At 41.9% G+C, this 24,468-nt stretch overlaps 1 protein-coding gene across 1 annotated transcript in view; it reads right to left on the bottom strand.

Annotated features, from left to right (window-relative positions):
• Nucleotides 1-5,308: 5,308 nt before the first annotated feature.
• Nucleotides 5,309-24,468, bottom strand: part of rspo4 (R-spondin 4) — a 54,523-nt gene continuing 35,363 nt past the window's right edge. The window contains exon 5 of the mRNA XM_057847091.1: nt 5,309-5,690. Coding sequence (XP_057703074.1) covers nt 5,587-5,690 — 104 coding nt within the window. The 3' untranslated portion in view covers nt 5,309-5,586. The remainder of the gene's footprint in view (nt 5,691-24,468) is intronic.

Raw genomic sequence — 24,468 nt, 5'->3', positions numbered from 1 at the left:
TTACGTTAGCAAGGTACAGTAACGTTGAATCTTATTTATTAGCGCTACATTAACTAATTTAACCTTTTTCTGAGTATCGCTCCTCCGCTCTCGGAGTAAACGTGATGCCTTCGGTGGAGCGGGGGCTAGGTGGGCGGGCCGTGCAGTGGCGCCCGGCCCGGGTTTCGGGATTGGTCATTGGTCGCGTGGTCTAGCCAGGGGTGCAGAAGTGTCGGCGGGGCCGCGGATAGCCAAGGCCGGACGGGGGGAGTTTTATACAAGCGCTGTCTTACAGTGAATACATGAAACGGTGTTCGCCTTGGTCTCCAGCTGGAAATTTTCCCACACTCTTTGATATTTTCTACTTTTTCTTGGTGCCTTTCTCTTCACTTTTGTCAGATTCTTCGTCGTTACCTCTATATTTATGTGTGGTTGAAATCAAATAAATCTGCTTTCCCTAGTTCCTGTACGCACGTGACATCAACGTGTTGTGCCGCATTAAAAGTTGTCTGGGGAAAATGTCATGCTTAGAGCTGGCAAAATTAAAAGATTCCTCAAGGTGGAGAAAATGCCTTCATCAATTTTTGAAGTCGAGTTACTCAAATTATTTGAATAATCGTTTCTGCTCTACTGCCCATACAGTCCCGATCCGATACTAAAAAAAAGGTTTGTTGCTCCCCCACTGTGCCACCGTCATATGGTGAATTATTTTTAAACAAGAATGACGTAGAAAAATCCTTGTCATTATTATGCTTCATTGAGTGAGTCCACTCAAATCCTCTCTCACTGCTGAGAACAGCCTCTCACTTACACAATGAGTTGCCACAGCACACTTATGCAAGTTTAAAGATGATTGACACATTTTATCCTTTTATCGTAAAGCTACCAAGCTTCTCTCGCAAAATCAAAGCTACAAACCTGTCAGTCATCGTTAACTTTAAGTACTTAACGCAAGCTGGACAATTTGGCCATACTGCTTAGCAGGAGGGAGGGTGAGAGGCTGTGGCGCTGTACGAGCATGAAGCAGAAAAAAAAATATCCTTTTCACCCGATTCCGATCTTCTGAAAAATGGCGCAATCGGCCCGATTTCCGATTACGTGATTGGATGGGGACATCCCTATTGCTAAGTCAAACTACCTTTGGGGGCAGAATTTTCAAGAACCTTAAAAACACTCCTGAAAATGTCCAAAAAGCCACTGAAACATTTGATTCAAATCAAAACGGCAGACTCCCTGTGTGTTTTTGGGCTTGGCTTTTTGAGACTTCTTTGTGAGTCTACTCATGATAGACACATCTGCTAAATTTCATGTTGCTATGTCAAAGTAGGTTTAGGCGATGGATTTTCAGAAACCTCTCAAGGATTCCTAAAAATGGCTCCAAACCCCTTAAACAGCTGATCCCAATTAAAATGGCGGACTACCTGTGTGATTTTGAGCATGGCTTCTTGAGACTTTTTTGTATGTCTTCTCATGATTGACACACCAACCAAATTTTATATTGCTAAGTCAAAAACTGCCTTTGAGGGCAACATTTATCAAAAATATTTAAAGAACTCCCGAACACTTCCAAAAAGCGCCTTAAGCACCGGATTCAAAATGCTGGCATTCCAATGTCATTTTGGGCATGGCTTCTTGAGATGTTTTTTTATGGGTCTCCTCATGACTTCCTTGTCTATAAAATTTTATGTTGCTAAGCCAAACTGACTTGATGAATTCTTTTCTTTTGAACATTCCAAGTTTTACATCAGGTCAACTGAAATTCACCTGTCAAAGTTTTACTGCGTTTTCGAATCACCCCATAAATTACGCTTCTACAATCTTTTGGTAGTAGTGTATAAATGTATATATTGTCTAAATACTGTGCAGTGATCCCTTTGGGAAGAGGACTGAGTCTTGAAAGGTCAAAAACTTGAGAACATCCTTTCCTAAAATGACATTTTCCCCGCCAGAGCACTACTTTTATACACAACCGGGTTCGAGCTCGTTTGAGAAAGAGCACAAAAACGACGAGGAGGGCAAAACCATTCATCAATGTACAAACGGGGTTTTGCAAATGTATACTGTATGTATATATACAATTTGGGTGCTGTATTTTACTTTATTTTTTATTTTTTTTATATTCCATTTTTTTGGCCTTTTGCTGGTGTCTCTTTGGCCGACTTGACATGCGTGTGTACGTGTTGACAGGAAGTACTGTACATTGTAACAGGGTCACTTTGTTTTTTTTTTTAAATGACATGGGAAAAAAAAAAAAGACATTTTTTGCACAAAGTCAGTGTCGTGCGTGCGGGAAGAAGATGAAAAAAAAAAAAAAAACACCTGGTAGATGTTGCCTTGCCACAACTTCTTGTTGTGGCGCCATATAATTTATTATTATTATGTTACTTTTTTTGCTTTGGCCAAATATTCTTTTGTCTCATTAATCCAAGTAAAAGCAAAAATGAGGGGAAAACGAGGTGTTTTTCACATTTTTGTGTCTGTGTGGTGTTCTCATTAATCGATCGTAATATTTCCAGGAAAATGTTTTCGTTTTTTTTCTGTTTAGCTCAATGGCTGCCATTGACGTCGCTAGACGTCCAATCCATTTTGACTGGGATGGGAGGCACGAATGAATGATCTAGGGCTGCAGCTATCGATTATTTTATCAACTAATCCTTTGAATGTAAATACAAAATAAAATTCCCGAGTTTTTTTTTTTCAAACTATGCGAAATTTGCATTTTCATTTCACGAGCAATAAATGCGTTTGAAAATAAAATACATGGGCTTAGGCTGAAACGGTAGAAAAAAATAGATGAGGATCAAAGTACAACAAAAGAACAACTGGCTAACTTGCTAAGAATAAGTACGCTATCGTAAATGCTATAAAATGCCTATTTACCCCCAATGCTTTTAACAAATTGGTCAAACACATATTCCCACAAAAAATTGCTAAATATACCTCTAAACTAAATTATGAATGCATAAACAATCATATTAGCCTATGTTGGTCTTAACAGGGAGCAGCTGGATCTAGCAATTTAAGATGAGTTATGTCATATCAATGTTGCCACTAGAGGGGAGTGTATCCACCCAAATCAATAAAACAATGCACTTTTTTTTGTCAGAGTTCCAAAACAGACTGTTAAAACAGCACTCTAATAAACCGAATCTTCGAAGCAGCGAAATTTGATTCGAAGCTTTTTTTCTAATCGAATTGAGTTTATCGATTAATCGCTGCAGCACTAGAATGAATGAGCATTAAGCATTGATAACCAGTCCTCCCAGTTTAGATGAATTGTATTGAATTAACTCATCTGCTGCCATGATGAAAATGGTCATCCAATCTGTCTTCCGTTGTCAATGGCAGACATGGATAAAAAAAAAATTTTTTTAAATTATAATTTCATTTTGGTTTATTTTATATATTTTTTCATTTTTTAAATGTATTGTTTTTAATTTTATTTTATTTTTTCAATTTCCTTTTATGTGTAGTTAATTTAATTATATATTATTTTTATAAAGTTTACTTTTCATTTTTGTATATTTTATTTATATATATATATATATATATATATATATTAAATGTTGCATTTTGATTTATACAGTGGTATGAAAAAGTATCTGAACCTTTTGGATTTTCTGATATTTCTGCATAAAATCACATGTGAGCTGATCTTTGTCAAAATCACACAGATGAAAAAAAAACTGCTTTAACTAAAACCACCCAAACATGTATAGGTTTTTTATGTTATGAGGATAGTGTTCAAATAATGACAGAAGGGGAAAATAAGTAAGTGAACCATCACATTTCATATTTTGTGCCCCCCCCCCCCCCCCCCCCCCTTTGGCAGCAGTAACTTTAACCAGACGCTTCCTGTAGCTGCAGATGAGCCTGGCACGAATCTTGGTCCGTTCTTCTCTACCAAACTGTTGTAGTTCAGTCAGATTCCCGGGATGCCTGGCATGAATCGTTGTCTTTAGGTCATGCCACAGCATCTCAATAAGGGTTCAAGTCTGGACTTTGACTTGGCCCCTCGAGAACGTGTATTTTGTTCTTCTGAAACCATTCTGAAGTTGATTTACTTCCATGTCATGGATTATTGTCTTGTTGCAGCATCGATCCTCTTTTTAGCTTCAACTGTCTGACAGACGGCCTCTGGTTTTCCTGCAAAACATCCTGATAAACTTTTGAATTCATTCTCCCATTATTGATTGTAAGTTGTCCAGGCCCTGGGGTAGCAAAACAGTCCCAAATCATGATGCTCCCTCCACCTTGCTTCACGGCGGGGATGAGGTGATTTTGGTGAGCTGTTCCTTTTTTGTCCACACAATGTTGTGTGTTACTCCCAAACAAGTCAACTTTGGTTCCATCAGTCCACAAAATATTTTGCCAAAACTTTTTGTTAACATTAAACGAGCAACAATGTTTGTTTTTTTTTAGCAGTGGCTTCCTCCATGGAGTCCTCCCATGAACACCATTCTTGACCATAGTTTTACATAGGCAATTGATGTGTGCACAGAGATATTAAACTGTGCCAGTGATTTCTGTAAGTCTTTAGCAGACACTGTAGGGTTCTTTTTTACCTATCTGAGTGTTCTGCGCTGACCTCTTGGCATCATCTTTGGTGGGCGGCCACTCCTTGGGAGAGAAGTAACAGTACTCTCCATTTGTAGACAACTTTTCTGACTGTCGATTGATGAACAACCAGACTTTTATACGTTACGTTATACAAATCAACAATCCTTGATCGCAGGTCTTCAGACAGCTCTTTTGACCGAGCCATGATGCACATCAGATAATGCTTCTCATCAAGACATCTCTTACCAGGTGTGTGTTTTACAGTGGGCAGGGCAGCTTTAAACACTCATCAGTGATTGGGCACACACCTGACATACAATGTTTGGTAAAAAAACGGTTTCAATTGCTCTTTAAGTCTCCTTAGGCAGAGTGTTCGCTTACTCATTTCCCACCCTTCTGTTATTGTTTGCATGCTATCCTCATTAAAATATTTAAACCTATAAATGTTTGGATGGTTTTAGTTAAAGCAGACACTGTATTTTCATCTGTGTGATTTTGACAAAGATCAGATACTTTTTCAAACCGCTGTATATATATACTAGTAAATATATTTATTTTTTAATTGTTATTATTTTACTATTTTTCATATTTAATTTATTTTGGGAAAAATATCCACTTAGTGATATAAAAATAATTGTAATCCTTTTATTTTTGAAAGATTTTTTAATATTAAAACAAAGTAACAAAAGTGTAAATAAATGTTTAGAAAAATATTTTTAATGAAAGATACATTTGTGATTTGATTTTTTTTTCTAATCATGGCTTTATTCCAAACTTCATATTTCTCTTGTAATAACACGTTTTATTTTTCTGTCTCTCTAGTGTGCCCTAATATTTGGTCGTACAAAAACGTAGAAATGGGCAAACATTTTTCTAAGAGTGGCTATATGCTGTTTATTAGGTAAAAAAGGCATTTTCTAATAATCTTAAATAATTCAACCGGCCCCTGGCACTTGAGTTTGAGAGATTGCCGCCCTGCCCCATCCAGTAAAAGTGAGAACTGAGGAGGCATCCATCCATGGTAGACCTTTCAAAGTTCAGAAATGCTCAGAAGATGTCCAGCGTGTTGGCGCTGCCGCTGTTGGCCAACATCCAAATGGGTTTCCGCTGACGCTTGCGGCCTCCGCCCCGCATCCTGGGCATTCGGCCGTCTGCGGATAACAAAATACAAAAAGTGCCCGTCACAATCTTCCAATAACCTGCGGGAAATTGACAAAATACCGACTAAAATACACCTATTGACAACATTTTGTGCAGTTTTTCAAGGTGTTTGCCGTCCCTCCAGGTCAAAGTGGATTGGCCGTCCTTTTCTGCCAAAGGCAGACAACACATTCCTCAAACGAAACAAAGTGTTGCTAACCACTTGGCCACCGCGCCACTTTAAATGACATTAATAATACAATTAAAATAAGAATAAATTACATTATTAATTATTAAATTAAATTACAATAAATATATATTATAAATGAACAGTATATGTATATTTATATAAAAATGTAAGCAAAAAATACAACAAAAATTGAAATGTTAACAAAAATGTTAACAAAATAAATGCATGTCTCCATAATGCAGCAAACCTTGAAATGTTGTTTGTTGTAAATAGTGCTGCAACAATTAATCGATTAACTCCTAGTGGATACACTGCCCTCTAGTGGCAAATATGACATAACTCATTTCACATGGCTGAATCCAGCTGCTCCCTGTTAAGACCAACATAAGCTAAGTTTTTGTTTGAGCTAATGTTTTTAATGCATTCATAATTTCATTTATAGTTATATTTAACCGTTTTGTGGGAATATGTGATTGAACCATTTGTTAAGAGTACTGTGGGGGAAAAAAAGTTTTCATTTTATAGCATTTAAGCTAGCAGACTTTTGCTATCTAATTTAGCCAATTTTTCTTCTGTTGTACGTACTTAAATCCTCATTTATAAAATTTTTATTTATTTATTTATTTATTTTTTAGGCTCAGCTCAGGTATTTAAATTTTTTTATGGTACTTATCCAATTATTCGAACTTACTAGTTCATCGATTAATCGACTACTGAAATAATCAATAGCTGCAGCCCTAGTTGTAAAATATTAATATTATTAAATATTAAAGGCTCACTCCAAACTTAAACAATTTAAATTTGCTGTCAATAGTTTAGTAGCTTGGCCTTGAAAGGGTTAAAAATAAAATTAATACAGGGGTACCTCTACTAATGAATGTCTCTAAACACAAAATTTCCAGGTTAAGACATGCCTCAACGGGAAAATATTGCCCCTTGTTAAGAAAAATTTCGGGATAAGAGAGGCAAAAATACAGTATGGGCTGCTACTTGGCAGCTCCCAGAGTTTACTGAACGTAACATACTTATAGCTGCTCTGCCACTGGCTATTGCCTAGCATTCCTGGCAACCAATTAGCTACTACTACTGTAAGTGTATGTGTGTATCCTAGCGTCTTCTTCATTCGCCCCTCGTATTCCGACAGCTTTACATGAATGTACAGTGCCTTGCAAAAGTATTCGGCCCCCTTGAACCTTGCAACCTTTCGCCACATTTCAGGCTTCAAACATAAAGATATAAAATTTTAATTTTTTGTCAAGAATCAACAACAAGTGGGACACAATCGTGAAGTGGAACAAAATTTATTGGATAATTTAAACTTATTTAACAAATAAAAAACTGAAAAGTTGGGCGTGCAATATTATTCGGCCCCCTTGCGTTAATACTTTGTAGCGCCACCTTTTGCTCCAATTACAGCTGCAAGTCACTTGGGGTATGTTTCTATCAGTTTTGCACATCGAGAGACTGACATTCTTGCCCATTCTTCCTTGCAAAACAGCTCGAGCTCAGTGAGGTTGGATGGAGAGTGTTTGTGAACAGCAGTCTTCAGCTCTTTCCACAGATTCTCGATTGGATTCAGGTCTGGACTTTGACTTGGCCATTCTAACACCTGGATACGTTTATTTTTGAACCATTCCATTGTAGATTTGGCTTTATGTTTTGGATCATTGTCCTGTTGGAAGATAAATCTCCGTCCCAGTCTCAGGTCTTGTGCAGATACCAACAGGTTTTCTTCCAGAATGTTCCTGTATTTGGCTGCATCCATCTTCACGTCAATTTTAACCATCTTCCCTGTCCCTGCTGAAGAAAAGCAGGCCCAAACCATGATGCTGCCACCACCATGTTTGACAGTGGGGATGGTGTGTTCAGGGTGATGAGCTGTGTTGCTTTTACGCCAAACATATCGTTTTGCATTGTGGCCAAAAATTTCAATTTTGGTTTCATCTGACAAGAGCACCTTCTTCCACATGTTTGGTGTGTCTCCCAGGTGGCTTGTGGCAAACTTTAAACGAGACTTTTTATGGATATCTTTGAGAAATGGCTTTCTTCTTGTCACTCTTCCATAAAGGCCAGATTTGTGCAGTGTACGACTGATTGTTGTCCTATGGACAGACTCTCCCACCTCAGCTGTAGATCTCTGCAGTTCATCCAGAGTGATCATGGGCCTCTTGGCTGCATCTCTGATCAGTTTTCTCCTTGTTTGAGAAGAAAGTTTGGAAGGACGGCCGGGTCTTGGTAGATTTGCAGTGGTCTGATGCTCCTTCCATTTCAATATGATGGCTTGCACAGTGCTCCTTGAGATGTTAGCTTGGGAAATCTTTTTGTATCCAAATCCGGCTTTAAACTTCTCCACAACAGTATCTCGGACCTGCCTGGTGTGTTGCTCTCTGCACTTTAAACAGAACCCTGAGACTATCACAGAGCAGGTGCATTTATACGGAGACTTGATTACACACAGGTGGATTCTATTTATCATCATCGGTCATTTAGGACAACATTGGATCATTCAGAGAGCCTCACTGAACTTCTGGAGTGAGTTTGCTGCACTGAAAGTAAAGGGGCCGAATAATATTGCACGCCCCACTTTTCAGTTTTTTATTTGTTAAAAAAGTTTAAATTATCCAATAAATGTTGTTCCACTTCACGATTGTGTCCCACTTGTTGTTGATTCTTGACAAAAAAATTAAATTTCATATCTTTATGTTTGAAGCCTGAAATGTGGCGAAAGGTTGCAAGATTCAAGGGGGCCGAATACTTTTGCAAGGCACTGTATATACTTGTATTCTTTATCTAGTTTTTCTTATATTATGCACAACTCAGATTTTATGTTTATTGTGCAATAATTTAATTGTAATATGTATTAGTTTCATATTTTTATGGATTATAAAAGATTTATGTCTGAATTTTGGGGGGTTTGGAACGGATTAGGAATTTTCATGGAAAACGTGTCTCTACTTACAGAATTTTCAAGTTAAACTATTTCCAGAATAAACTAACTTCATAAGTAGAGGTACCACTGTATATTTAAATATTGTCGATGCACGTGACAGGAAGTGCATCAGTCCTTGTGGGAGCAAAATTTCTGATATCATCCACCAACAAAATGATGACATCACCTTCGTCAAAACAACGGCGTTTCATTGGACTTTTCTTGTGAGCTGGAAAAAGATTTTGTCCCTCGTAAGATGTCGTAAATATTATCCGATGACTTTTATCTACTGAGCGTGTTGTGAAAATAAAAGAAAGCAATAAAATGGGGATGAGCGACGTCACCGCGGCAACCGGAATGCTAAATAAGAGCACATGTGCGGTGTGATTTCTCAACAACACGTGTCTTAAAAGTATTGGGATGTCAGAAAACCAAAAGGAAGCATTTGTATTTGGATTAAGGTGTCAAACGATTAAAATTTTTAATTGAGTTAATTACAGCTTAAAAATTAATTAATCGTAATTAATCGCAAGTAATTGCAATTCAAACCATCTATAAAATATGCCATATTTTTCTGTAAATTATTGTTGGAATGGAAAGATAAGACATAAGATGGATATATACATTCAACATACGGTACATAAGGACTGTATTTGTTTATCATAACAATAAATCAACAAGATGGCATTACCATTATTAGCATTCTGTTAAAGCGATCCATGGATAGAAAGACTTGTAGTTCTTAATAGATAAATTTTAGTACAAGTTATAGAAATTTTATATTAAAACCCCTCTTAATGTTTTCGTTTTAATAAAATTTGTAAAATTTTCAATCAAAAAATAAACTAGTAGCCCACCATTGTTGATGTCAATAATTACTTACACAATGCTCATGGGTACTGAAGCCTATAAAATCAGTCGCATCCAAGCGCCAGCAAAGGGCAGCAAAACTCCGAAAAACACAACAAATACACCTTTCACTGTACTGTCATTTTAATCTGTTTGAGCGGGGCATTTGTGCATTAATTGCGTCAAATATTTTAACGGGATTAATTTTAAAAATTAATTACCGCTCGTTAACGCGATAATTTTGATAGCCCTAATTTGGATTAAAGTTCAGTAGAATGCCAACACCCAATAGAAAACTGATGCTTTTTAACTCATTGCCTGCCACCGACAGCGATTAACTTAGTTTATTTAAACTGGGGAGACTGGCTTTGAATGTCCGTCTTTCAGTGCCATTGATGGCGCTAGATGTACATTTCATTTTGGCTCGGATGGGCGAAGAAACGAAAATCAAAATCCATGGAAAGTGAACTAAAAGTTCCCCAAAACCAACAAGAGGTGGCCAGTGAACAAAAAGTGACCTGGCAATACTCTAAAAATCAACAGGAAGTGATCCAATACGTACAGTAAGTGACCCAACGATTCTCCAAAATCATCAGAAAATGACCGTCAGTGCCTTAAAGTTAACAGCAAGTGACCCGAAATCAACAGGAAGTGACCTGAAGTGCCCCCCCCCAAAAAAAAACAAAAAAAACAGTAAGTGACCAACAAAAGCTGGCCCAGAAATGCTCTAAAACCAATATTTGTTAGGTTTTGTGTTTGGTTTCTCCTTGTGTGACTTGTCCCTGTGATTACCCATTGCTCTCACCTGTGTGTGTTTTCCCAGTGTATTCTGCAATCTGCATCCACCTGTATTACCCAGCTGTTCCTTGTCTCGTTATCCCTTGTCTGCTTGTGTGTATATAAGCTCCCATTTTCTGTTCACTCCTTGCTGCGTCATTGTCTACGTCTATGTCTACGTCAATGCCAACGTCAATTTCAAGCCCTTTCCGCGCCCTCGTGTACCAGTACCTCTGTTTAAGTAAGTTTTGGTTTGAACCTTGCCTTTTGATCCCTAGTGTTTTTGTTTGTACTTTGTGCTTTTGTTAGTTGTAATTAAAACCATTTTTTGAGTTCTCTGCCACCTGCCTCGCTGCCTTTTTCGTTTTCCCTGCATTTGGGTCCATACAACCTGCCTGCCTGCTCATTCCTGACAGAATGACGCAGCCAATTGTGGACCCAGCGGGAAAAATCCGATACCGGCGTGCACGCCGACGACCATCTGCCCGTTCCCCCGATTATGTTCTGCCTCGCCACGTTTTTTTAGATTCAGATTTTTCTGATTTCGAAGAATATAGCAATTCATATGATTTTCTTTCTGACACCGACTCCGACCCAGATTTTTATTCCATGCCCTATTCTTCGCCCTCTCAGTTTTTGTCACGCCTCAGTCATTCCACGTCCCCTTCCCAGCCTTTTTCTCTGGACCCTTACCTGGGTTCCCGTTTGGCCATCTACACTGGACCTCCGCGTGGTGGCCAGCGGGGGCGCCCAGGTAAGGGCCGTAGTTCCTTCACCCCTCCTTCAATCCCACCATGTAATGTTCCACACAGTCTGCCATCGTACACCGTACGGAAGCCTCAGCGTGCTCGTACACGCCGACGTCACGGGCCCGCGCCGGCTCCCCGCAGTCAAGTTCCTCCCGCGCCGGCTCCCCGCAGTCAAGTTCCTCCCGCGCCGGCTCCCCGCAGTCAAGTTCCTCCCGCGCCGGCTCCCCGCAGTCAAGTTCCTCCCGCGCCGGCTCCCCGCAGTCAAGTTCCTCCCGCGCCGGCTCCCCGCAGTCAAGTTCCTCCCGCGCCGGCTCCCCGCAGTCAAGTTCCTCCCGCGCCGGCTCCCCGCAGTCAAGTTCCTCCCGCGCCGGCTCCCCGCAGTCAAGTTCCTCCCGCGCCGGCTCCCCGCAGTCAAGTTCCTCCCGCGCCGGCTCCCCGCAGTCAAGTTCCTCCCGCGCCGGCTCCCCGCAGTCAAGTGGCTCCCGCGCCGACTCCCCGCAGTCAAGTGGCTCCCGCGCCGACTCCCCGCAGTCAAGTGGCTCCCGCGCCGACTCCCCGCAGTCAAGTGGCTCCCGCGCCGACTCCCCGCAGTCTTGTTCTCCCGCCAGCAGTCTCCTGCGACTCCGCTGCTGTTCCGCCAGCAGTCTCCTGCGACTCCGCTGCTGTTCCGCCAGCAGTCTCCTGCGACTCCGCTGCTGTTCCGCCAGCAGTCTCCTGCGACTCCGCTGCTGTTCCGCCAGCAGTCTCCTGCGACTCCGCTGCTGTTCCGCCAGCAGTCTCCTGCGACTCCGCTGCTGTTCCGCCAGCAGTCTCCTGCGACTCCGCTGCTGTTCCGCCAGCAGTCTCCTGCGACTCCGCTGCTGTTCCGCCAGCAGACTCCTGCGACTCCGCTGCTGTTCCGCCAGCAGACTCCTGCGACTCCGCTGCTGTTCCGCCAGCAGACTCCTGCGACTCCGCTGCTGTTCCGCCAGCAGACTCCTGCGACTCCGCTGCTGTTCCGCCAGCAGACTCCTGCGACTCCGCTGCTGTTCCGCCAGCAGACTCCTGCGACTCCGCTGCTGTTCCGCCAGCAGACTCCTGCGACTCCGCTGCTGTTCCGCCAGCAGACTCCTGCGACTCCGCTGCTGTTCCGCCAGCAGCCTCCTGCGACTCCGCTGCTGTCCCGCCAGCAGCCTCCTGCGACTCCGCTGCTGTCCCGCCAGCAGCCTCCTGCGACTCCGCTGCTGTCCCGCCAGCAGCCTCCTGCGACTCCGCTGCTGTCCCGCCAGCAGCCTCCTGCGACTCCGCTGCTGTCCCGCCAGCAGCCTCCTGCGACTCCGCTGCTGTCCCGCCAGCAGCCTCCTGCGACTCCGCTGCTGTCCCGCCAGCAGCCTCCTGCGACTCCGCTGCTGTCCCGCCAGCAGCCTCCTGCGACTCCGCTGCTGTCCCGCCAGCAGTCTCCTGCGACTCCGCTGCTGTCCCGCCAGCAGTCTCCTGCGACTCCGCTGCTGTCCCGCCAGCAGTCTCCTGCGACTCCGCTGCTGTCCCGCCAGCAGTCTCCTGCGACTCCGCTGCTGTCCCGCCAGCAGTCTCCTGCGACTCCGCTGCTGTCCCGCCAGCAGTCTCCTGCGACTCCGCTGCTGCCCCGCCAGCAGTCTCCTGCGACTCCGCTGCTGCTCCGCCAGCAGTCTCCTGCGACTCCGCTGCTGTCCCGCCAGCAGACGACTCCGCTGCTGTCCCGCCAGCAGACGACTCCGCTGCTGTCCCGCCAGCAGACGACTCCGCTGCTGTCCCGCCAGCAGACGACTCCGCTGCTGTCCCGCCAGCAGACGACTCCGCTGCTGTCCCGCCAGCAGACGACACCGCTGCTGTCCCGCCAGCAGACGACACCGCTGCTGTCCCGCCAGCAGACGACACCGCTGCTGTCCCGCCAGCAGACGACACCGCTGCTGTCCCGCCAGCAGACGACACCGCTGCTGTCCCGCCAGCAGACGACACCGCTGCTGTCCCGCCAGCAGACGACACCGCTGCTGTCCCGCCAGCAGACGACACCGCTGCTGTCCCGCCAGCAGACGACACCGCTGCTGTCCCGCCAGCAGACGACGACGACGACGACTCCGTTCCTGGTCCGCACGACGACGACTCCGTTCCTGGTCCGCACGACGACGACTCCGACTCCGTTCCTGGTCCGCACGACGACGACTCCGACTCTGTTCCTGACCCTCGCCCCGATGATGCTGCTCCCCGTTTCCTGCCAAAACGTGGCGGTATGGACGACCGAGCACTACCTCGTCGGGGACGCCCGCCTGATCTGCCTGTGCGGTCACCCAATGTCTGGCGCCCCGGGCGCCCTCCCGATCGACCCGTGCGATCGGCCCACGTCTGGCGTCCTGGACGCCCGCCTGACTGGCCGTGACGGGCTGGTGTTGCTCCCTCCTCCGAGCAACCTTCTGACTTTTTGTTTCCTCGGGACGTCTGGGATCCGTCCCTTGAGGGGGGGGTACTGTTAGGTTTTGTGTTTGGTTTCTCCTTGTGTGACTTGTCCCTGTGATTACCCATTGCTCTCACCTGTGTGTGTTTTCCCAGTGTATTCTGCAATCTGCATCCACCTGTGTTACCCAGCTGTTCCTTGTCTCGTTATCCCTTGTCTGCTTGTGTGTATATAAGCTCCCATTTTCTGTTCACTCCTTGCTGCGTCATTGTCTACGTCTATGTCTACGTCAATGCCAACGTCAATTTCAAGCCCTTTCCGCGCCCTCGTGTACCAGTAGCTCTGTTTAAGTAAGTTTTGGTTTGAACCTTGCCTTTTGATCCCTAGTGTTTTTGTTTGTACTTTGTGCTTTTGTTAGTTGTAATTAAAACCATTTTTTGAGTTCTCTGCCACCTGCCTCGCTGCCTTTTTCGTTTTCCCTGCATTTGGGTCCATACAACCTGCCTGCCTGCTCATTCCTGACAATATTAAGTATCCCTGGAATGCCCTAAAATCATCAGAAAATGACTAAGTGCCCCGAAATAAAAATTCAATCGGAAATCAATTAGAAGTGATTAAAATGTAGATGAGATAAGCCCAGAATACCCCAAAAGGGATAGGAATTGACCTAAATCAACAGGAAGTGACCCTAAAATTAATGATAGACATTCAAATAATTTAAACTGGCAGGACTGGCTGTCAAGTGCCATTGACGACGAACTGGGACAAAAGTATTGGGGCGTATTGAGGAAGTGAGCATCAGTGTCTGGATGATCTTATTGTGACAAACTGAATTGGAAGATGACACACATTGAATAAGAGGAACCCAAATCCTTCGCTTTTTTGCAGGGCTTGTTTTCATGTTTCAATGAATAAAAAATATTGCTGCGGTTTCCTTTTTCTGCTGCTAACATCAAATAAGTCATTTTGCGCTTTTGGCCTTTGAAGAGGAAATAATAAGTTCCAGTAAAAGCAGCAGCGGTCGGTGCTGCCGTGCAATTTTTGCGCAAAAGTCAAACGGCTTTGAAATCTTTTAAAATACATCCTCCGATGCTAATCTTTGACTCTCTGAGGAAACATTTGAAAGGCATTACGTTGAGTTTACCAGGTATTAAAAGAGGAGCTCATGGTTACATGCAGATGACCATAATCATAATCATAACCAAATGTTCCGATGACAGGGAACTGAAAGATTCAATATTGCGCCTACTACTAAAAAAACTTTATGATACTTTTCCTGTCTGAATTGAAAGGTTGCAAATACATTTTTTAAAATGGGGCAAGTGACATTTTTGGGTGATTTACAAAAAACAGGAATTGCCCCAAAAAGGAGGAAGAGACCCACAAATCTGATCTGCCCCGAAATGGTGGTATCGGTGAGTACCAACAAACAGTGCGCCGATACTATTTACCGGTCCGGTAACACTGAATGAAGCCTTTTTTCTCCTGCCACTCACTACACTTTGTGTTGTGCGATCACACGTGATTACTTTGCATGCCAAGCAGCTATCGCTATAGACCTACTCCAGACCAATGAGAGCGGGCCAATAGTTGCTCTTAGCTAATGCCGGGGCAGCTTTTTCATATGGAGGAAAAACACAAACTAGGAGTAGGAGAAGAAAATGTCAGCTGTTTTGGAATATTTTAGCGTCGAGTGCAATGGCTGGAGATGGACCGCAGCAACAAACCCTGGGCAGTGGGACGAAAAGAGTGAAGCAGCAAAACAGATGTCCGAAAAAAACATCACCAAAATGACAGTTGTCTGTAACCTGCCCCTTGCCTTCATTGAAAGTGTGGGAATCCTGCTTTTTATGGCTCACGCAGTACCAAAGTATAAGGTCCCAAGTCGCAAATACATTAAGGAGACAACTATCTTGCACTAAAAAAATAAAGTAACTAACATTTTTTAGAAAAGCTGGAGAAGATTGGGGCCATAAACTTTTAAACCGACGTCTGGAGCAGCCAAGTCTCCCAACTTTCCCTGGTTAGCTTAACAGCTGACTGGAAAGCGTTGTATTTCACGCGAATGAATTTAAGGGATCGCACACAACGGCCAAGCTATTGCAGGAGCTCAACTGGAGCATCCCGAAGTCAAAGGTACTTTACCTTTTGTATTTTACTGAAAGAAATACCGCAGTAATTTGAGACCTGTTTCAAAAGTGCTGTAGAAGTAAGCAAATTAAGCTAAGCTAAGTGGCTAAGCTGTGTCTGTGTGTAGGGTTGCCACCTTTCAGAAATAGAAATAAGGGACGCCTCCCACGCGCCCAAAGCCTTACGGGCGAAAAAAAAAGGGGCATCCCCAAAACTCCGAAAATGCATAGAAATGACCTATTTTTAGATGAGAAAACTGTATTGTGCACTATGTGGGCATGGCATTCCTTGCAGCAGACTGTTTAGTTTTTTTACTGCAGGTTTGTGAAAGCGAAGTTAAGAATATCGTAATTAACATTTGTGTTGTCGGCACTGAACCCATTGACAAGCCAAATTTCTTAAGGGAATGTTCCAGGAAAGCTAACTTCAAGCAGCTGACTCGTCTGCATTCTCTATGAAGTCCAGCATTTTGTTGGTGACCCCAAACTCTGGACAGCAAGGGGAAACATCTTCCTGCTCAATCTATTCGAGGCATCAGTCTGTATGGAGAATGGGATGGGTGATGTTAAGATCTTGAGCACACCACCCACTGCCTTTGAACCCAGGACTTGTTTCAACAGTGCCTCTTGCTTTGTTCTCCCCAAAGTCATTTTCTTCACCATTTTGGAATCACATAAAATCATCTGATTGAGCCTGCGTCCACAGTCAGCACTATTGTAGCTCTGGCCACATTTTACTGTGTGCTATACCTGTGTCTCCTCAGCTGCAGTAATTTAGAGGGTAGGAGTGGGATGATGTCAAATTATTGCTTTAATTTTGGTATCACTATTAATCAATCAATAGATAGTATATATTTGCAGTAGGACTATTTATTCAGTGTTTATTTGCTGTTAATCTATTAGGAATAATTCCAAATGAGGATCATTAGTTAGCATAACAAAATAAGATGTTCTTTATGAGTACATAAATTCATTCCATATTGATTGATAAGAAATGCATGTTTAAAAAAAAAAAAAAACATTCCTGAGAATAATCAACCATAGTTGCAACTGAAATAGCCTAGCTATGCTCCCATCAATGCAAGATGTATGAAGGTAAATATAAATATAGCCTATATTTTATCCATATACAAGAGCATAATAACATACCAAATCAAGCTCAGGGGATGTTTCAGGTACAAAGAATTGTGACGAAGGCTCTTCTGGGACCTTGTATTCCGTTTGTGGAGGTCCTCTGCGGTATGCTGTTTTACACCTCTGTGAGACAGTGCAAAAACTTTCCTCCCTGCCTTGCAGTTCGCTTTATAATCATCATCAGTGACTCTATCGAGCCACGGGTTACCCGAGTCTTCCCACTCCAGTCTATTTTTTGTAGATGTTTCCTCTTTTGAGGATGAGGTGGTGTGTCATTAGCGTCTGGTGTTGAAGACATCTTTGTTTTGAAAACGCGCGGGGCGGTGCACTGAGCAGAGCGAGCGATGTAACTAGGCAACGAACCCGGAAGTGGAGCGCAGTGCAGGGCAGACAGCAGCGGGCAGGCAGATAACTATCTTGCTGTCTTTAATATCTCCTGCCGTTTTTGTTCATTATTGTGTTCACTGTTCACTCGTGAGTGCAGGTGTGTGTTTGTCTGTGCATGACGTGTATGGGCTGGGCGCGCCACCGGAGCCGCAGGTCGAGCGGGATCGCCCCCCCCATGGGACAATTGTGAAATACGGAATAAACTGCATTCCGTATTGGTTCAATACAGAACGCAACTTTTAATTCCCAATTATGGTAACGATTCCCTATTTCAAGGGACGGGTGGGAAGCCTATCTGTGTGCACTGTTTGCATTTGTGCGTTGCTATAGATGGAGTTGAGTTTTTTTGCTACTGGTGCACAAAGAGGGAGGCTAATAGAGAGACAGGATGCTGTGGTCAATTATTAATGATATTACTTATGATTTCATGAAAGTTGCACTGTTTGGTCTTTCAAAGGTTTAAAAAAGTTTATTCAGTTCATTCAGAGTTTATTATTATGAATGTGTTTTTACTTTCTTACTGTTGGGCCAGTGTCATACATGTTTTAATTTCACAAATTTAGCACTATTTTGGCCTATGAGAGCCAAAAGTTTTTTTTAGCTATAGTCACCCATACCAGGTATGCAATAAAATGTTCTACTGGATTCACTTTGTTTGAGTCTTTTTGCAAATGTAAGCAACAGCCTGACAAAACTATGATAGCAATGATTTCACATCCAAGTATGCAGGTCTTTGAAAAAAAACTAATAAATATATATAGATTGTGGAAAACACAGACAAGGCTGAAAAAGCAGTTTCTGCTCTTGCACCCCTTTTTAAAATAAACTGCTGTATTTTAAGCCAAAAGAACTGTTTTGGTTGTTTGATAGAACAAACTGTCATAGCAGTTTCATGGCGCATTAAGCCTCCAGACTATTTTTAATATTTTCGTTTTACCCTGGAGACCCCAGTTTACAGACCCAGCCGTAAAAAGGTGAGTAATTATACTAATTATTCGAAATGTTTATAATTTTTAGCTTAGAATCTTTAATTGATGCATAATATTTAGTTAAAAAAAACGACTTTATAAAATTATTCACTCTCATATTTTAAACTTTTAAACAAATTACATCACAATAAAAAAAGAGTGTCTGTAAATAGGTCACGGATATCTACCTCAACGCGACCCTTGTTATATTACCGTGTTTCACCCATAAAATCCTCAAAAAGTCCGGATGTGGCCATTCACAGCTGTGTCTCGACACTCATTAAAGACATGCTATACAGAGTTTTTGGATCGAAACAAGATAAGTACGTGATAATTTGTTGTTAAAATCGTGGTGGCTTTAATTATGCTCTCTCATGCTCTCACCTTGCATTAGGATTTAGGGGTTAAATTTTTTTTTTTAAAATGCCCTCTTGCTCAAAATGTTTCTTCCCCCAGTGAATTGAGATTTTAAGCTTTCCAATGATGTATCATACATGCATATAGGACAATTTTGAAATTTGGCCAAATTGGGGATCTCAGAGCAGAGCTTCAAGTCACCTCCGTGTTTTCCGCATGGTATCGTTATCGACCAATACTGCACAGCCAGGTATCGATATCGGGGCCAAAAAATGCTATTGGTGCAACACTAGTAATAACCTAGAATTGAGAGGAATTGATCCAAAGTGTACAGGAAATGACACCAGACTGCCCCAAAATATACAGGAAGTGACCTGATTAAATGACAAGGAAGTGATCTAAAATGAACTCATTACCTGACATTGACTATATTAGATGTCCAAGTCATTTAAACTGGGAGGGCTGGCTGTAAATGTGCCATTGCTAAATATTTTTACTGGTGGGCAATGATTGAACGATGGTACTGAAACTTGATCACTTGGTGGCAGTGAATTAGTTAAATAAAATATAAATAAACCAAACAGTGGCTCACTACTTTGAAGTGTCATATTTTATGTGGAATGATTTAAAAGAAATATATATTTGGGGGGGGGGGGGGGACTAAAATATATGCTTAATTTGTGGTCATATTTTTTTTTATTGACATTTTATTTGGTTTTGAGGGCATTATTACATTTTAGAAAGGTACATTTTCTAGACAGTGGGGGGCAGTGTAGAGCCACTCCACTTGAGCGCCAGGTTTCTATCAATGATCTGATGTTGACCTCAGCAAGCGGCTGACCAGCTCACATTTCTATCATTTTTGCGCTATTTAAAGGTTAGTAAAATACTCCAATGACTGCAAGTGCTTTAAAATTTTTGAAACGTGTTTTGAAAATGCACTTAAAAGTTCGGCTAATGCGTTAATTTGTTGGTTTAATGAGGCTAATTGCTGTCAAATTGACTCGCTGAGTCAGGCGCCATTGCTATTGTCGTACTAACTGCTGTCATGAATGTCTGAAATGCGTACAATTTAGAGTTTAATGAAGCTATATTTATGTGTGTTTTTCTGGGAACGGCAGAATGTGAGAAAATGCTTTGTTGGGCTAATGAGTCAATTTGTTGATTTAATACTATTGTGGTGACCACACTATGCAATTGCTGTGAAAGTGAGTGACTGAGTCACGGGCACCAATTTGCTACTGTCGTAAGCACTAAAGTTGTTTTCAATAATAAATATCTGAAATGCATACAATTTATGCTTTGTTTGTTTGACAATGAGTGAGAGTGAGACAATGCTTGGTTGGCTGGGTAGAATGTTGTGTTGGCATGCATGCTACATGCTAGAGTACACACTGTTCATTTAGGATTATTGTCATTCTTATTGCTTTTATTTTCTATTTTCAAGATGTTGCTTGAAGTTCGTGAGGATAATTGTTACGGAAGATGAGTGCTTATTTGAAGTGTTTCAACTCGACTATTTGAGGTCTTCGACAAGGTAATTCTATTTTTTTTCTTTTGAAATTAAGTCATTCTGTATAAAACAAAATAAATAATGAAATATTCATAGAAAAATGTTGCATATTGACGCGTTCTTAAAATATGTCATTTTTGCAGTTTTCAGGAAAAAAAGAAATTGTGCAATGTTTAATATTTGTCACTTTTCATGTTCTACACGTCATTGCATGATCCATTCTATAGACCCTACCCACCGACGTCACAAAATCACGTGCTCGCTGTATGGTTCCGCCCCCTTGTCCGTGATTTTGTGTCTGTATTATCAATGGTCTCAATTGATCGAGCAATTTATAATGCATTTCATGGAAGACCCGGTGCTTTCGGATGCCGTAAACTCACTTGATGCGTTGCATAAAAGGCGTTATGTGGAAAAGCTTCAGTTTATTCATTCGCCATATCCATATTTGATGCCTAAATTGAAGTTTTTCGACCCGCTGTCTCCGCCGTATTTGCCTGACATATGCTAGCCACCCTGATATGTACAACTATCTTGTCCACACAAAATCAGCCTATTCTCACGAAAGTTTGAAAAACTCTAAGAGCTTGGAGGCTTATAAATACTTCGTTGCTGGTTGGGTGAAACAGGTCCTCGTCCACGAAAATTCGGCAGGAATCTATCTTGTGCTTGGAAAGGTGAGTTACGAAATTTTCAATTCAAAATCTTTTGTTATTGCTAACATCCACTGTCAAGTCTAATGTATTTCATGTCGTTTGTCAATGGAGTTAGGGCTTTTAATGTTTATATGGTTTAGCGATAGCACTCTCACTACATACATACATGTATGTTGTCGGCGATTAGCCTAGCAATGATCTTAATTGTGGTTGTCAGCCCAAAACCCTCTAAATATATATTAAATGCATCTTACCAGATATAAAATGACTACTACATAATCTGTGGTAATCGTTTTGAGCCCAGTTTTCTCGTCGAATTGCAGCAGCCCATCTCGCTCTCTTCTCTCCGGGTCTCTCGGAATCCGGTAGAACTTCAATTCTGTCCGTCTTCTCCGTCTATCTTCTCTGTTATTGCAACCGACCGCCACACACGCCTTCACCATTTTGATTATTAATGTTAACGAGCAGAAAAACACGTCGTAAATAGGAGGAATGTACGTAGCCGTAACAGGTAAACATGATGTGTTGACGGACAATTGGGCGGCACCAGTCAGGAGGAAGGAGTTGTGACGTCACGTGGGTAGGGTCTATACCGTCTTTCACTTCAAATATGTTTAAATTAACTGATTGGAATTAAACTCTTTTTCATTCGAAAAAAAAAAAAACATAGGTCATCCCTTTTACATTTTCTCAAATTTCACCTATATGAGTGTAATGGTATACAAACTTCAACATTTAAATGCTGTGAGAAATAAGTCTTTTTGTTTTTCCTATTGTACTGAACCCACCCCAAACCGTGACACCCTGTACCAAGGTGCAGTGGGGCAAATAAGTACTCAGTCAACCACTAATTGTGCAAGTTTTCCCACTTGAAAATATTAGAGACGCCTGTAATTGTCAACATGGGTAAACCTCAACCATGAGAGACAGAATGTGGAAAAAAAAAAACAGAAAATCACATTGTTTGATTTTTAAAGAATTTATTTGCAAATCATGGTGGAAAATAAGTATTTGGTCCATACCAAAAGTTCATCTCAATACTTTGTTATATACCCTTTGTTGGCAATAATGGAGACCAAACATTTTCTGTAACTCTTCACAAGCTTTTCACACACTGTTGCTGGTATTTTGTCCCATTCCTCCATGCAGAGCTCCTCTAGAGCATTGATGTTTTGGTGCTGTTGTTGGGCAACACGGACTTTCAACTCCCTCCACAGATTTTCTATGCTGTTGAGATCTGGAGACTGGCTAGGCCACTCCAGGACCTTGAAATGCTTCTTACGAAACCACTCGTTTGTTGCCCTGGCTGTGTGTTTGGGATCATTGTCGTGCTGAAAGACCCAGCCACGTCTCATCTTCAATGCCCTTGCTGATAGAAGGAGATTTTCACTCAAAATCTCTCGATACATGGCCCCATTAATGATTTCCTTTACACAGATCAGTCGTCCTGGTCCCTTTGCAGAAAAACAGCCCCAAAGCATGATGTTTCCACCTCCATGCTTCACAGTGGGTATGGTGTTCTTCGGATGCAATTCAGTATTCTTTCTCCTCCAAACACGAGAACCTGTGTTTCTACCAAAAAGTTCTATTTTGGTTTCATCTGACCATAACACATTCTCCCAGTCCTCTTCTGGATCATCCAAATGCTCTCTAGCGAACCGCAGACAGGCCTGGACGTGTACTTTCTTCAGCATGGGGACACGTCTGGCAGTGCAGGATTTGAGTCCCTGGTGGCGCATTGTGTTACTGATAGTAGTCTTTGTTACTGTGGTCCCGGCTCTCTGTAGGTCATTCACTAGGTCCCCCCGCGTGGTTCTGGGATTTTTTCTCACCGTTCTTGTTATCATTTTGACGCCACGGGGTGAGATCTTGCAAGGAGCCCCAGATCGAGGGAGATTGTCAGTGGTCTTGTATGTCTTCCATTTTCTTTACACCAAGCGTTTTACCTATTGCAGATTCAGTCTTCCCAGCCTGGTGCAGGTTTACAATTTTGTCTCTGGTGTCCTTCGACAGCTCTTTGGTCTTGGCCATAGTGGAGTTTGGAGTGTGACTGACTAAGATTGTGGACAGGTGTCTTTTATACCGATAATGAGTTAAAACAGGTGCCATTAATACAGGTAACGAGTGGAGCCTCGTTAGACCTCGCTAGAAGAAGTTAGACCTCTTTGACTACCAGAAATCTTGCTTGTTTGTAGGTGACCAAATACTTATTTTCCACTCTAATTATTTGAAAATAAATTCTTTAAAAATCAAACAATGTCATTTTCTGTTTGTTTTTTTTTCCACATTCTGTCTCTCATGGTTGAGGTTTATCCATGTTGACAATTACAGGCCTCTCTAATCTTTTCAAGTAGGAAAACTTGCACAATTGGTGGTTGACTAAATACTTATTTGCCCCACTGTACGTATTGAAACGTGATTTGTGTGTACCGTCACACCCTTAATACAGTATATATAGATGTATTTTTCAATATTTTGGTAATCTTCATCTCTTCTATCTTTGCTCTAGTTGTTTTGATTAAAAAAAAAAAAAAATCACCCAAAGTTTATGGATACGCCATTCAAGAAACGGGCAAGTGACTATTTTTGGTAATAAAAAACAAATTATTATATTGAATCATCTACAAGGAAAACGCCCACTTGGTGATGATAATGCATACTGAACAGAAAAACAGTCCTTTATTTTCATTCAATTGTCCCCACCTGAACGCCACGAACTGTATGTAAAAAAAAAAAAAAAAAAAAAAATTGAGAGTTTAAGATGACGCACGCAACGCTAAATGCTAATGCTATCGAGAACGCGAATGCTATGCTAACGCTCAGAGACACGTAGCATCATGTTTCCAACGGCATCACAACCCTCTTCCCTCCTCACCTCTTCCGCTCTGCTCTCTCAGTGTCTGACATCTCTTGTCATTCAACCAAATTATAGTAATGCACGCCTTCACATTCTCAGTAACGGTAACGATGTTGCAAAAATGTGAAAAGTAATTAATTAAATTACTCACTATTGACAAAAATAAAGCTGTTAGTAACTCTGTTGTACTCTAACACCGTTATTAACAACACTGGTCATGATATGAAACAATTTCGCCGCAGCACGACATAAAGGGGCTGTCCGACTCCAATGCAGCCCACCACCACCACCACAGCTTCAAAATAATCCTACAGGAAACCCTGTATTAACACTTTAAAGAGCATACGACACCAGAAAAAAAGTCTTAAATGGCATTATTATGTGAATTAGAATCATATTTTGAGACGATTCGACTATATACAACAATTTAGCAAAGCGCAGATGACGAGAAATTAGTCTTTTAATCTGCCGGTTAGCCACGCCTACAATTATAGGGCTTTAGCGTCCCCAACAGGTGGATGACGTCAGCGGTAGACTAGGCTCATCGGTTTTACTATTCAGCCCATTGAGGGGGAATTGTTCAGAACGAGGAAAACGAGACGAAGAGAGCTGCAAAATGTCATTGTTTGTCTCTCTACTCCCAATATTTTTACAGGATATTCTTTTTATCCAAGTATTTTCCCCAATAGCTATATAAATGGCTTGAGAAGGACCAGTCAGCCCGTCGAGGGGGAACTATTCACAATGAGGAAAACGCGACGAAGAGAGCGGCAAAATGTCATTGTTTCTGTCTCTTTACTTCAATATTTTTACAGGATATTGTTTTTACCCAAGTAATTTCCCCAATTGCTAAATAAATGGCATGGTCATGACAAATAACTTGT

Source organism: Corythoichthys intestinalis, chromosome 9 (genome assembly GCF_030265065.1).
Source record: "Corythoichthys intestinalis isolate RoL2023-P3 chromosome 9, ASM3026506v1, whole genome shotgun sequence".
Taxonomy (NCBI): Eukaryota; Metazoa; Chordata; class Actinopteri; order Syngnathiformes; family Syngnathidae; genus Corythoichthys; species Corythoichthys intestinalis.
Note: the sequence above shows the minus strand (reverse complement) of the source record. Positions and strands in the feature narration are given on the sequence as shown.